The sequence below is a fragment of the Lottia gigantea genome, assembly GCF_000327385.1.
Source record: "Lottia gigantea unplaced genomic scaffold LOTGIsca_53, whole genome shotgun sequence".
In the NCBI taxonomy this organism is placed as follows: Eukaryota; Metazoa; Mollusca; class Gastropoda; family Lottiidae; genus Lottia; species Lottia gigantea.
Window position 1 is genome coordinate 538474 of NW_008709815.1, and position 16573 is coordinate 555046.

The following is a 16573-nucleotide window of genomic DNA, read 5'->3' on the forward strand; positions in this document are numbered from 1 at the left end:
ACAATTCTAATTTGCCAGAAAAATACCATCTCGAATTTGTTACAGTGTCGGTGTACAGAGTATAGCATTTGTTAAACTTGTAATCTTAGCGAAAAAAACGAACCATGTCAACATGTTAGAAAATAGTAAATTACAGTCGAGTTAAGGGAAGCAGACGAACTCAGATCACGTGATTCCTTCTCTAATCCTACGATTTTCACGAGGAACGGACAACCGTTAAACCATTGTGTCTTTATCGGTTAAAACCGGATTGAATTCAACAAAAAGTGAGTATTTTTTTTCAATTTTTAGTCTTTCTACCTATTTGAATGGATTTCAGCCAACAAAATATTCTTGAATATGTTTTTGATGAAACTGTGTTCTCTTGGCTTACGGGGAGTTAGAATTCCTTCCAATATGATGAATTTACTTTTTTGAGATAATGAATTTGAAAATTATTATCATTGATTTATTCCCCTTCCAAGAATATGGGCAAAATGGGAACTGGTAGGCCTACTGGTATATCAGAATCTCACAAGAATTATTCTGAATTTCACGATAAAACTTTTTCAAATAGCAGAATGTCTTATACAACTCCGGTTGCCCACATCTTAATGTAACCCAAACGTATAATCAATTTTCAGTTGGCACTTATTACACTAAAGTACTAATGTGGTAATTGGTAGGCCTATATTTTACCACTTTTGCATGCATTTGGTATTGATTGAATTTTTATTCGGTCATAACCGTTTTACAGAAATTATGTCAACCCGTACCAAGAGATTTGAAGTAAACGTTCTAAACAATGGTTACTGATTCGGCATTTTATCAGCTTCAAATTATCCAGAGGAATAAAGAATCAATTGTTTTTTAACCTGCAAAAAAGATATAGTGAAGATAGGCTAGGTACCCTCATAATTAATTATACAACAATCCGTTGCAGGCCCATAGCCAGACTTGATTGTACAGGCAAGTAATATATCCGGAGATGCAAAAGGTTCTAACAACGGGCCTGATTCGTTGTATCGTATTGTGAAGAAAGGTACTCCCATGGTCATCATTGTAACGATAGCAGTTCCCACCAAATTTTTGTGGAGAAATCTTGTTCCTGGGTACAGCATGTCTATCAGTGTACAGATTGGTATTTTGTCAGCCTGAAATTGCATGTTTCATTAACCTTTTGTACCATTTGCGAGGTACGTGTCATCTGGAAGATCAGAGTGCATATAAGGTCGTTATTACACCATAACCTTTTCATGAGCAAAAGATCATCTATGGTCTGTCAACCCACTCTTATTGTTCATGAGAAGGTCAAAGACTCGGCACTTGATAACTGTTATGAAATCATTGTGCCACCATGGTCGTTGCAATATCATAATCACCTGCACGTCTCAAAAGATTAATGCCTTTATTAGGTTAAACGTTTTATCAGAATGAGAAAAAAATCCATATTAAATTTAATATTGATAAACAAATGTCAGCCATGCAGGTTTTGATAAAGGAAATGTTGAAAGTATAGTAATGCAAGACCCGATGCACTTGCAAATGGCAATAACAATCTTGAAGTCACGACAGAGTAAATATCATTGCAGCTGGTACGTTGTTTTAAAAAACAGACAAACAGATGTTGGGTTTTCATTCTAAAATGTGATATGCATAGCTAAAATTGACGACTGTATTCCTTGAGCAAATTTTATGCCGGTCAATTTTGAATAGTTCATTATCCAGCTTTGAATACTGAACCGATTTTATAAATGCGGACCTTCTAACAAAGCCATTCAAAATTATATTTAGAACATTTGATATTGGTTTGAAAAAGATCTGTCGACAAATTTTATATTGACAATTGTTGATGATTGACGAATATGACTCGAAGAGGTTAACTAAAAGCGAGATATTTGAAGAGAAAATTGATTAAATCCATGTTAACTGGGACAACCATTAGTTAAAATGTGTATTCAGTGTAAATTTTTCTTGAAAAGTTAATTTCGAGGAGAAAAAATACAAGAATGAAAACGAGAGAGGAGACGAAATACAAGCGACTTAACAGGCTGGCACTGTTCATTTGTTAACAAAACCAATCGATTTTTGTGAACTAGTAAATCCCCATAGCTCATTGTAATGTTTATTTGAGAAATGTTTCCGTTGTATTCGGCCATGGGTACACTGAGAGAGTCAACAAACCCAAACTTGTAGTTGATAGTGTGTTTTCATGTTTCACGTTTCTGTACTATTTCGAATCGTGGCCGATTAATTCTTTTTGATTGACTTTTCAGCCTAATCATTTGTTGGTTTGTCCTTAATTTCTCTGGATACTGGCCCTTATTGAAGTTGGCCCAGCTATATCCCCCCCCCCCCCTCTCTTTCCCATACACGCACACTTTTGTCATATAGTGCATGGGGAAGAATTACCTGTAAGGCCATCTTAAAAATTCTTTGGCCCCTAATCTTATGATTCATAGAAACGCCTGCACAGATAAGTGAATGTGAACTTTTTCGAAATTAGGTACTATTCAATTCCTTCCATCTCTAACAATCCTTGAGTAGCCTCGTTTATTCGGTTCTATTTGTCTGCTATCTACCGATGCTTTTAATCACCAACACATGTATTCATCGGGGAAGAATTTAAAAATGTAATTCCCCCTTCTGGAGTGAATGCATGATTTCAAATTAGTCATTCAGACTGAAATGTTTTTGTTTTCAGACGTATAAAAACTTGGCACTTCTTGCTGCCTCAATAGATGATATGAATGAGTGAATTGCAAAGCTCTATTCTTTATGAGCAAAGAGGTGTTTTCCTGTAATCTTATTTAATTAAAAGGGATTTGATCAATTTTATATCATATAGTATAGGAACAATATTAAGGTCTTTTGCGACAATCACGTCTCTAAACGATTATTTTTAGTAGAATTACAGGAACCACAGATATTGGAATGCTGCTATAAGTTTCTCTGATACATAAAATAGTTCAGAAAACTTTCCCTTTAGGCCTACTAGAAACTACTTAGAAATGGGAATATTTTAGCTAAATTAATAAGACTATAGTGTTGACAGCTCACCGTCGCAATTTAAGTCTTCAAATCCATCCAAATTATAATGACGACTCGTCTTTTCTTGAGACTCTGCCATATATAGACAATATATATATTTATGGAAATATAAATTGCTAGTTTGACTCATTTTTGAACGAGTTGTGCCATTTTTCGTACATTTCTAGTACTTCTGAAGACTATATACACATGTTTTAGATCTAAATCAACCCTCGCAAGTGGTGAACCATGGCCTGTAATGAATTACCAGTAACAAACCCTTTAAAGCAGATTAATATTATGACTTGGTCTTCAACAAAGCTGACATGGAGTGCTAGTGATATCCGTTACATGATAAACTGCATAATGATTAAAACACATTTCATTATGACATCATGCACATCTGGCAACTTTTTATTTTTCTTTATTTCTTCAATTACCTTCATCTCGAAGTATAATTGCCTTCATTGGTTTAAGTTTAATAAGTTAAATAACCGGAAGATTTCGACCTTCTTCAAATCATATTGATACCTAGTTGTGCAGATAAGGTATTTTTTGAGTTAAAATCTTGAATAAAGTTCTTTCATTAAAGGGACAGATGCGCCATTATTTTGCCAATCGTACCTTAGTTTCAAAAACGGGGAATTGTTTAGCTAAGCTAATCAGTAATAGTGTTCACAGCTCGCCGTCGATATCTGAGACTTCAAATACATGTGTGTCCAGAATTATCACCATTTGACAGATAAAAAGACGAGTAGTATTTTCTTGAGGCACTTCCATATATATATAGAAATATATCTATAGGTATTCCTAGTTTGAGATATTTTTGAAGGAATTATGCGATTTTCGTACAATTTCAGTACTTCTGAAGACTCTACCGCTTTAAATAAGGCTTTGTCTATCCCGATAAATTTGAGATGACCCTAAAACTTTTCGTCCCAGCATAATCCACACCCACAGCGTTATTGACAAGGAAACGTTTTGCTGTACACTGCTAAAAAACCAATGTCCGTTTAGTATTTTAAGTATACATTGTGTTAAGATAAACAATAGAGTTAGCGGATATGAAGCAGCCAATAATTTGTCATGAGAATATAACGTTATCATAGTTTCACTTCCCAACTGATATTTTATTCGTGTTGTGTTAGTTACACGCGAACCAGTCCATGGGAACTCGATCAGACATCACTTTTGTCTGGGAGTTAAAAATTGGGGATAGAATTTGAGTTGAGGTGAACTTTTTAGCACAGCACTAGACATTAAAGAACTCAATGATAAGAAATTGGAGTGATGGTGGGGGTGGGAGGGGGGGGGGACAAAACTCTGACCAGTATAACTTTTAGACTGAATCATCTCTGTATAACGTCTCTTTCAATCTAATTTTATTATATCACTCTAAACCGATCACAATATAATGAGAAATGTATTGATACGTTTGTTATTTTGATCATTTCTCTTTTGAATAAATTAATTTCTGATATCAGATATTTTATAAATATTGTAATGGACCTGTCACAATTTTGATATTTAGTGTATTGAATTATGCATAACATTTTGATATTTTGATAATGAATGTCTAAAATGTCTATTGTTTTCATTCTTGATCAGACTATATGAATTTTTCGAATGGCATAAATTTTTACCAGTTAGCCTATATCCACTTCGCCTGTTACCGTAGCCTGAAGCACACATGGTCTTTTAGGCCACAAGATTATTTCCCATGCCATTTCCGACCCATATCCCTGACAGAGGGAAATCTTGATAGGTATCAAACCTAGGCCCCAAACCTACAAGGTAACCAATGACCGATATATTTGCTATAAAGAAACAAAAAAGCGTTATTACCCTACACATTAAGAATATAAGAATGAATAGAATAGAAACCATTGTGAAAGAAGGAAATAAAGAGGTTTATGATTACATATCAATGGATTCCATTAAAAGAAGCCTGTATAAGAAATACACATCAGAAATAGCATCAACCTAAAAGCATACATATTGAACCTATGGCAATCGATCAACTCGTATCAACGTTGATATTGGTTAAACAACAACAAAATGTATGAAGGCATAAGAAGAGAAAGGTTTTTTTACCTCTTCATGTTCATGTATAATAGACGCATGTTCGACGCTGCACTGACACCAAGAGTAAAATGATACGAAGGATGAATACGATTAAACTTTCCCGAAACTGAATCGAAACTAGAAAACCTGAAATCATTTGGAATGCTCAGTCGAGTCCCTTAAATATGTTACCGTTTTCATGTGCCTTAAAGGATTACTATTTAGTACGGAATGCTGGCGTAGATAAAGTTTCCCCTCGGGACAAAAATCCAAAGCCTGTCCCGCTGAAGGCTATACATGTTACAGAACATTCAATCGAAAAAGAGTGTAAAACTTGGGCAGTATTGTTCTGTAGTACGATGCCCGTCCCATTCTTTTTGCTATAAGAAACCAAGAATATTGAGATGATATATAGTTCATAAACTGAATACCTGGTTGAAGATGACTGGAAATCGTTTTCATTTGTTTAATCAGCTAGAAGAATTTCAGATATTTTCAGTCATTAATTCAAGTCTGCACTCAGTAATAGATTTACTTTATCGCCATATAATCTACACAATTTAAAGGAGACGCGTCTAGGAATTAAGAACAATTTCACTTTGAAATACAAAGAAGTACATTCTAAAATTAATTTGATACAGAAATGGATCTTGATTTTGTGTCGTAGGGGAAATAAGGACTCAAAATCCTTAGCAAGAAATTCTTGTTAAGAAAGAAAATTCAAGGGGAACTTTTCCTTTAAATTTTCATATGAAAATGATCATTTATCGTTGCTGAAATAATCTTATACACACAAAAAAAAAACATGGTTTTAAATTCTTGTTAAAATAATTCCAGAGGAAGTAAGAATCATAGAACATAAGTTTTTATCGTTCTGTCTAATTAGATATTAACTAACGTATATCTAGTAGAGATATAGTACGTGCGCTAGTCTAGTACGTTAAAGGAACTAAAAAAATAATGTATAACCATGTTACTCTTTGAGTATGCATAGAATTACATCCTGTACATAAAGAGCGTAGACCTGCTCACAGATTTGCATACATATTTCCTAGAAATGAGCAAGGTGAGCCATTCCCGCAGTTCTGTTTCCTTATGTTCATTCTTACTGCATAGCATAATCAATCATTATTTATCCTTAGCCTACATGCAGTGGCTCAACTAGACAAGTGGGGAGAGGACTAGAGAGGACTGGATTTTCAACCTATTTCACTCATTTGCATATTGCTGATTGCTTAGTTTGACTATTATTGTATACTTTAGTACAATCTTTTTATTAGTTTTCCTTGACAACGGAATTTGAGCCACTGCTTTCATCCAGAACCAATCGGCTATTGAAGACGGGCGTCGATTTGAAGTTTGCTATTTGTAGTTGTTGGTAAAGTGGAGAAATATCTACTTCTACGGTGTCAACCGTGTCGATGCAATAGGCAACTTGAACAGAACTCGCCTTAACTACTCTTAGGGCAAATAACCTTATAAGCTATATAGATGCAGAATGGTATGAAGGAAAACTTACATTACATTTCCAATCTCTGATCTTAAAATGTCAAGCAGATTTAAACATGTTTGTTAAACCTGCTATTAGATCTCTAATTCAACATAACATTTAACATAATTAAAGTCATGTCATTTCTGTTATTTTAAATCTTGCTGTAATCATGATAAGGAATTAAAAGGTTGTACCTAAATACCTTACAATTCCGGTCTACAAATTGCTAGTAGCCTACTAGGACACACTTATATCTCTTTTTGCATGATACAATGATTAATTCCCTTGTTTCCATCAAGACGATTTACTTCTGACTAATGGTGCTGAATATCTTGTTTTTGGTTAGTTCATAAATGGCCAACTTGAGAAGTGCACTCTCCGTTTAAGAAGTCTATACATTGTCAAGTAGTAACAGAGGTGATGTAGTTGGCGTTTTGTAGAATACTCTGTAGCAAGGGTTAGATGTCTAAAAAACCCGTTTTATCCTTACCATTTTCACAGATAATTAGATGGTCCGTAAAGTGGGCAAAAGTTATTTCAATTTCAGCCTCGTGGAATACAGTTATATCTAATAATCGTTATTTTATAAACTTATCATATATCGAGCCACTCATTCAAAATAAATGGCTCTATACACCGCGATATATTAATATATCAGACTCTCCGTCAATAACAGACAGACAATTTGGTCATGAAAAGTCGACAAAAGGCAGATCATCTATTTACCCAATGTCTAAGCCTTTTCACGATGCTATTATACCTCGTCTGTTTTCTAATTGGTGAAAGCAGAAACAAGATTGATTTATTGTTAGGTCAAAGTGCCATAGACATTACATGTAACCTTCTCAAGCCATAGACCTACTGTCGATGTTCGCTTGTACGATTAAGAGATGGTTGAAGGAAATTGAAAGCATGTCAGCTTTAGCTAGCGACATGAATACATCACAGAACTTAGTCGATGATCTCTTCAGTTCATTTGATAAATGGGTTTCTTCTCGGCGGAGAAACTATTTTGTTATTCAATGTTACTAGTATTCCACAAGTCTCGCGTCATTTGTTGTAACTTTCAAATTAGTTTGTATGTACAAAACCATTATGATTTAGTACCCCAAAGTGGTGGTTACAGAGATACTATTTGAATCATCTAAGAGAAGATACAAGGGGAAAGCAATATCAATGATACAATCTAGTTATTCCAATATGTTACTTTGATAATACCATGGCAACTATGGGACGCACAAGCGAGTTATGACTTTGAGACCCTGTAGTAGTACCCCTCGGATGTGGTACCTCGGTATACTAACTATGAACTACTTTGTAGTATTCTTAACTGATGCTGATCATTGTACCTCCCCTTCCGGTTGTCTGGAAATAATTCATAATATACAACCGCAACCGAGTTCTTAAGCGTGGTTTTGACAATCTATATCAGGATTTTGACATTCGCATCATTCCATATGACTCTGACATGCAGAATATCCCAAACTGCCAATGTCAGTGTTGATGGTCAAGGTTCCACAAAAGGTTATTGATTGAATTGCTGATTGTTGATATCTCAGGGTTGGTACTAACCATGACCCTCTTTAAAAGATACACTTTATGGGATTTGTCGGATGGCAGGTGAGTATGCATTAATGGTTGAGATTGTGATATGTCCTTGAGAATCAAGAAGGTTTCCATCTATGGTACTTCGATATCTTAGGCACCGAAATCTCTGAAGTGTGGTATGATTAGTACCAAGATAAAATTATGCAAGGGTGTTATTATGAAATTTTCAAAATTGTTTGCTTGCCTATCATTATTATTTCGGTTGGTTCCTCATAGACTACATGCCAGAAAATTTCAGATGGTTAACGCTATTTTGTGTTAAAGTTAATCACTATAGATTTAGTTTACATGGTTATATAGAATGTAACTTCCTCAGACAGCTAAAGTTAATGTCAATAGATATTAAAATATTAATTATCGGTCTTGTCTGATAACAAAATTAGTTCCATTAGTATTAGTTTTATAGGTTGAAAATCACAAGTTAAAGATGCATTGACTCGGACGAAAATTAAAGGTTGTACCAACTGAAGATATTATTATTAGAATTCTTGAGAGAGTGCTTAAGCCAGATTGTTTTTTTACAAATTAAATTCATTATTGAACACTGGGAGAAATAATTAAGTTATAATAACGCTGGCACACACTACGCCTTTAAATATTCCCGATTTTAAAGCTTGTTCGCTTTTTCGGGTGCATGACATAGTGATAGCTCATAGACGCTTGATCATTCGACATATTGCCATTGCTGTGGGCATCTCACATGAAATGAGTACACCATCACCAACGAGTTGGGAAATACCCACAAGATTTCTTGACGGGCATCCAGGCTTTACGGCATCGCCATTTAAACATGAAGGTAATAATAATGATGGTAATGATAATAAATAATTCAGTGTTAAGATAAAATTAGGTAAAAATTCCCAAATCATTGGATTTTCAAAGAATCTTCAAAGCATGAAGTCTTCTAATTCCAATGGGATGATATCTGTCATAAAAAATAATAGAGAAGAGTTTCTCAGTAACCCATATTTAGAAACATAATCAGCAGTTAATAGATTACCTATTAAATCCGTGGAATATTTCCCTCAAGGAAAACCTATAATGGACCGATTATATAAATGGAAAATTGTAGACTGAACGCGGTACATTGATAAAGCACTTTCTGCTTCTTTTGTGGAAAAGGAAGAATATATTTGTAAAGTATTGCGATTTTAGATATAGATGTATTTATGTAGACTATAAATAAATGTATTGTGTATTTTGTATTGTCACCATTAAAAAACAATTATTTCATAAACATTTGTGTATATTAAAGCAAAACCAATTAAATCCGTAATCCGGAATACACAGAGTGTCGGAGTACTCATAGTTTTTAGCCTAAGAAGGAAATCAATCGGGACCAGAAAATGATGTCGGATTACGCAGAATGTCGGAATATCTCAGAGTAATCTTTATAAGAATTAATTTAAATGTTAAAGGATATTTCTTTGTTCCAGGAATAACCGATTCCCCATTTGATTTTTTCATGTAGCCTACTAAAGGAAACTGAAATTGTCCATCTTTACTAGTTCACCCTTTTCCAAACCTCATGTTTACGAAGACGAAAACAAGTCACGTCAGCAAAATCATAGCAATAGTTAACATTCTTTTAATTAGCCCATTAGTAAAAACAAACCCGATCAAGAAATCAAAAGTTCAGGTTAAGCGCCCATTATTGAGGTTGTTAAAAAATGAGCTTTCTGAAGCTGTGAGGAAACATCTGGTACATGGTTTCAACATCGTTTCAGGATCTCCTTGTCATGCTTCCTATGCAACAAGCAGAGATACCAAGGAATTGGATAATATATTATTATCTTGCTTTAAAAATAGAGGCATATAGTATCCGTTGGCTTACCATTTGAACAACAACGCACTCTTCGCAGCCCCGAAAGCAAGTTTTTCGTGCACAAATCTCATAACTATCTGAGATATTTCGCCCCCCCCCCCCCTCTCGGAAGTAAACCTTGCTCCGTCACTGCGCATATCATTTATGTGGTTGGGTTTCCCATTTCAAGCGCTAGAATATTTAGTCAATGAGTCCAATCGTAACAAATAAGAAGATATACAGATAAGCAATTTTCAAATCACTCTTCCTTCATCACGGTGGTGAAATTCCAGTTCCAGAAAGCTTTTAATGAATACTTAATTAGCAAAAATTATTGTTCATTTCGTTTTTAGTTTCACACAATTTCTGACTATTCTAATACTTCATCAGTTGTAACACGACTGAGTTGAAATTGCGTTGGTTAAATTTGCCACAAGCAAGAAAAAGAATGCCAGTTACAATTAGATAGAATAAAGATTGGTCTTGAATTTATCATCTTGACACGCGCCATAACTGACAAAATGTCACTCCGACCCAATCAGTGACCTAACATGTTGTGATTCCATGTTAGAGGAAAAACACGATAGCTAGTTTCTCTTGAACTAATGGCTCAAGGCAAAGATTTGTAGGTTATATTGGAATTATAATGAGCTGGAAAATCTAACGACAGAAAACTTAAAATTGAAAGGAAAGCTTTTCTTACGGAAATAACATTTTATGCTTGTAGTCAAAACGTTTTATGAAACGTTTCAAACGTTAGAAACAAATGGATTGCTTCTGCTGCCTGCAACGGTGCTTTTAAGTTCCTGTTGTGAGTGATAACATAATTCTCTTACGGCGGACTTTTTATATTCGAATCCGATACGTGAGCGAGCAGCATAGACTGAGCTCTTGCTAATTATCACAATCCATCTCATTTACCGATTTATCGATTTATCATCTACCACATCATCACAGCCATCATGTGCAGCGTATGGGAAATCGGGATGTGTCCCGAGAGACGAAAAAGACATTTCCTACTCCCTCAAACTGTTTCACTGTGTGTAAACTTGCCCGCGCCTATGCTTTAACTCTTGTTAATATTATATTATGAAAATGTCAGACTATTCCCTTCGGTTAAAATCTACCGTATATTACGTTGTTTTGACTAAAACCAACTTGATACCAGAGCTATAATTGTGTCAATGCGCGACTCGACAGTTTAATGGTGTTGAATATTATTATGGAAATATTTTAGTGGAAATATTTTAATGATATAGACAAGATAATCTCAAAATAATAATTCATGGGAATCTCACAAACATTTTGTAACAATGTTTGGAATAACAGATATTTATAACGTAACAATATTTGTAACAACGGTTTTGATTAAAAGTTTGTTATTTATAACGTTACAATGTTTGGGAGAATAACAGTTGTTATTAGTAACATTATAATGTTTGAAAAAACAGTTTAGAATAAAAGTTGTTATAATTGGAATTACAGATGTTATCCATAACGTTACAATATCTGTAACAACAGTTTGTTATTTATAACGTTACAATGTTTTGAACAACGATTGTTAATTAAAGTTCACTCCATTATATTGTGACTGAAACAGAGGCTCAGGTCGACATTGCGACTGACACAATCTGGTATCAACCTTATTTTCAACGACTGCAACTTATGGCATCTGAGCGAATCGTTAATGTTAAAGCAGGGCAATTAAAACGTTCGCAGTTGATGTCAGAACGTGCGACCATCCAGTTGATTGCAATTACCAATACAATGGATCCAGCGAGGTGCCTTAAATCACTCGACAACCTTGGCCAATCTTTAAAAAATATATGCTGTCTTTATTCGGTATACAAGTTGTGAGAGCCAAATTGTGGACGAATTTAGCATAGATTTCTAGCCAAAAATGACCCTCATTGAATGATCTGATTTTCTTTGTAAAATTGCGTATAGGCCAATATAGAAATGTCTAAAAATCAAAATATTCTATTCACATAGTTCTTGTTTTAGAAAAAGAATCTATGTAAACCTATCTAATATAAAGTTCAGTGAGGAAATTCACGTGGCATTGATTATCCAATATGCCGAGCCAGGTTCAGTAAAGCTTATATAAATAGGGAAACTGTTAAACTAAACAACTTTAAACTCACGTTGATGAAGTGTATCAAAATACAAGGTCGTATGTTTTGATCTAAAAAAGTAGCCGATACCAACTTCAATCTATACATCTGACTGGGATCTCTCTGCAGTGAGTTCGCTGTAAAGGACATATTCGCCATTTTCGGGGTTGATTTGGGTCTTAATGTAAATAGTCTTCAGCACAAGAACTGTACGAAAATCGCATAATTCCTTCAAAAATACCTTAAACTAGGAATTTGTCACTCTAATTCTTTATTTGTCATTTCCATATACCACAGAGTCTCGACAAATGACGAGTCGTCATTTTCACTGTCAATAAACACACATGGATTTGATGGCTCCATTACTATAATCAATTACTGATTAGCTCAGCTAAAATAATTCTAAGACTAAGGTACGATTGGTCAAACGGATGGCTAATAAGTCCCTTTAATTTCCACCTTCGCCTGAAGTTGTTCAAACTGGCAGTCCGGATGTGAATTGTGTATACTTCGGCAGTTTGATATGAGCTTTAGACAAATTAAGTAACTAAAATTGATCAGTTATTACCTGTAGATATAGCTATGCTAAATAATAAGTTTGTATATGCAATTAACCACCCATTCATTCTGACCACTGATAATTGCCAAGTGTCAAGCTTTTGCGTGAAAGTTTTAAACGATTTCTTTTTGTACGTTGTTAGATTATGAGATAGTAATGGATATGATATAATCTATATTGTTTTACCTTACATGTTAATTTGTATTAATGATATCATGTGGAATAATCAAGCTCAGATATCATATTACTTTATTAACATGCACGAGATATCATAACAGTGATGGATGTTGGTTCTATCACATGATAATAAATGTGACTGGTTTTGTGATGTTAAACTATTATGATATTCGATTCTCGAAACAACATAAATGCAATGAAATGCATGGAGTTTTACATCCTACTTTTCGTATTCTAATGAGGGAAAAATGGTTCATTAGCCTACTCTTTTTTCTATTTCCAACTGTCGATGGATCTTAAACGTACACAACCTGTATCACACGGAGCCTCGGTTTTTTGTCCCATCCGAACGACTAGACCTTTTTTTCACGGTGCATCACCGACAAGTGGCAACCGGGTTGAAATATCCGAAGGTATTAGCTGATATTGGATATATTATGTTATCAGTTTCTTGACATTGTTTAAATCCATGTAATGTATTGAATTCTGAAATTTTCTTATCTTTCTAGGTGTTTGGGCAGCCTACTCATTTGATATGAAGAATTGGTTATTGTTATTATTACTGGTGGTTGCAGGATGGACTTATCTTGCTTTGGCTGCAGATGAAGATACCGATAACGTTCCAGAGGAAGTTCAAGAATCTAATCCAGAACCAGAATCGGAACCTTCTACACCGAAATTGGTTGCTATGCATGCAAATACGAGTAAGTAAATATTAAAATAGAGACTATGGTAGTTTTCAGACCTCCGATTTTTCTACAAGAAATGAAAACGTACCATGCCAGTGTTTACTTCAAGGTATTCAATCTTGAATGACTTTTTTAATTATAGGAGAAAAGACGTCGGATTTTAATACTGAATAGTAATATGGATGGCTGACATTCCCCTCTGATAAACAAATATTTAGACGATTGAATCCCTATAATATTGACTATAAAAATTCCGAGAAACGTTAATCGAAGTGTATATATGAATGTACGTATATAATATATACATTGGCGATGACCCAGGCAAATATTTGATTACATTCTGGTAAAATTTTAAGAACATGATTAAAATATTCCCCGAAATATGGTAGCACACGATAAATATAACGTTTGGTGCACTTGTTTAGGTTTGTTATAAATTGTTTTGTGCATTAGCTCTCTATAAGTTCACTTCTGTACATTGGGTGTATACTTGTACTTGAACATTTATCGGAAGAAGCATTTCAGTTCTGAAAGGGGTAGCTAAAGTTGAAATCTATTATTGATCTGGTTGGAAATACCATTGTTTAGCCAACATCACCCCAAAGCTTACCTAAAAATGTAAAACGTTATAGCCATCCTCTCAATATACAAAGCAACAGAGATTGAACAAATATAGAAAAATTCGTAGCAACTCGTTTAGGTCTTTACAAAGGTATCGGTGCAAAACGGAATCTATGTTATGTCCAAAAAGTAACCTATACTTGATCACTTTCCAAGTTTCTTAGAACTATATATTCTGTTTTCAGACACTTATTACGAACATAAGTTAATAACAGACTACAAAAATATTCAAATATTTATACAATAGACAAATCATGTCGTATTATTTTAATATTTATGTTCTTTCATGCAAGTAGTTCTCTTCCAATTATCGTGAATTAAGTCTGAAAGTAAAATATTTACAGGAACTATAATCAAGTCTTCGGTACGCTACCAGACTAATTTTGGTCCTAGAGGATTTGGTTTGTTTTTTTATTCTTTCATCAAGATCAATGTTTTATGTTTTTTTTTAAATTAATAACCATAGAAAGCTCTTTAATGTCAAGAGATACAGAGCAGGATTACGTTGGATTCTACTATTCCATAATGTATATACTCTATAAGTTTCAATTTATTTCAGCTCAAGCACCTGTCCAAGCACCTCCTGAACCGGAAGCGGAAACCAAAGGGAACGATGATAATGGTGCTGCCACTTCTGGATTAGCTATGATTGCCATGTTTACTTCTCTAGCGGCATCCCTACAATTATTTTTATAACACCGTTGTTTGCCATTTGTCTAACCAAACACATTGCATTCTAAATTGTATTTGAGACCAACAATTATTCATTCACTTTTCGGTCATTAAATTGAAAGTAATACAAGGGAGGTAATCACATTGAGAATTTTGATCCATTGAGTTGGCTTTGCAATAGTACATCATTGTTAAATACCATGTATAATGTATTTCCATTGCTTTTTAGTGTGTAAGCTGGTCCTTGACTTGTATATAGCCTAGCCCTTAATATTATCTTGTGTGGAAAAAATGTTATAATCATAGCGGAAGCAAGGGTTGCATAGTTTGATAAATTTCATTTGTCAACCTCTATGGCAGCGGTTCGAAACAAAGTTCCGGGTGACACTCCTCTGAATGAACATGATAGTGGCATATAGACAACAGAGAGCATCAGCAAGGTAGTGAAAATGGTTTTCATTGTTCAAGGCATCTTCACAATGTCAAGCTATTACGAACTTCGTCTTCTACTTTGAATGCAATAAACACCTTTCTTGTATCATGGAATGCAGCGATTTGATTTAATTTTACCTTCAAGGTATAATGAAGCTTGCCATTATGAAGATGTGTTCAGTACTACTCTGTTTCAAGACTTAACGTACACAACTCAGAAATTAAACTCATTTGGTTGTGATGTATTTAACACTATTTAATGTATCTAATATCATGTTCATTCATGACAAACGAAGGCCCATATTTCAATTTGCTCAACGCATGTCTCAAGGTTGTGTTCATTTGATCATATATTAGAATAATTTATCTATTTATTATGTAAAATAAGCGTTGTGAAGCTTTTTTTGTTAATGATCCATATAGCCGTGTCATAGAGTGATGAACTTTCAAAGTTCGGACGGACACAAGATGCTTCGCGGATCATTAATAATATTAAGTATATTATACTTCTTTTAGTGGCGCCAATACAACTGAGGTAGGAGGAGGCGAACTGGATTTAGTCACATTTAAAATTATAGTCTTCCAAATTTACATTTATAGATTCTTTCACAATTCTTTTTTCAACACTCGAGTTATTAAGCATCCAATAAAGGACTGCTATACAAATAATGTAAAGGCAAATATGCTCATTGCTTCATTGGGAGAAACAGAAAGAGGCACCAAGCGCTTGTATAAGGATCTAACATTACTGTGCAGCACCGTCAAAGAATGTCAATCCATAACCAGATGATGCAGCAAATGATGAACGTCTACGTTCTGAATACCTAATTCTGCAATCAAGGTTAAGAGTGGAGCAAAGAGTATTTTTAGAGACTTTTCTGTCTTTGATGACCTATGCTCCGTTTGAAAACGTCTTACGTTGTTTGTGAAAAAAAATTACATGTATCAATCCAATTTACTATAAATTTTGATATTAAGATGTTTTTGAAACCTCGGGCTAAACGCCACACTTTATTTGTATTTTGTGAATCACAGTTTTTGTAGCAATGTAGTAACTATAGTATTTTAATAAAATAATAGTCATAGACGGACGGATTGTATAATTTCCATATTGCCAACTCCATTTGCCTTTCAATTTTATTTTAGCTAAGAGGTCGAGATAATATCCGGGTTCCCCTGTCATAGATGCATTTTGAAAAAGAATCTTGTCGTTCGGATGGGACAATAAAACGAAGTCTCCCTATGCTACAAACAGACTCTGCACGTTAGAGATTCATCGGCAAAAGAGTAAACTAATGTCGCTATTATGGCATAAATATTTCTCATACACTG

The 16573-nt window shown here is 34.4% G+C and overlaps 1 protein-coding gene across 1 annotated transcript; it reads left to right on the forward strand.

Moving 5' to 3' along the window:
• Positions 1–8878: 8878 nt before the first annotated feature.
• On the forward strand, positions 8879–16328 carry LOTGIDRAFT_234619 (hypothetical protein; the record flags this gene model as incomplete). The annotated part of the gene is made up of 3 exons (XM_009062759.1): positions 8879–8969; positions 13337–13531; positions 14697–16328. The coding sequence occupies 3 exons, from the start codon at positions 8879–8881 to the stop codon at positions 14831–14833; spliced, it is 423 nt and encodes a 140-aa protein (XP_009061007.1). The 3' UTR covers positions 14834–16328.
• Between the last annotated feature and the right edge of the window lie 245 nt (positions 16329–16573).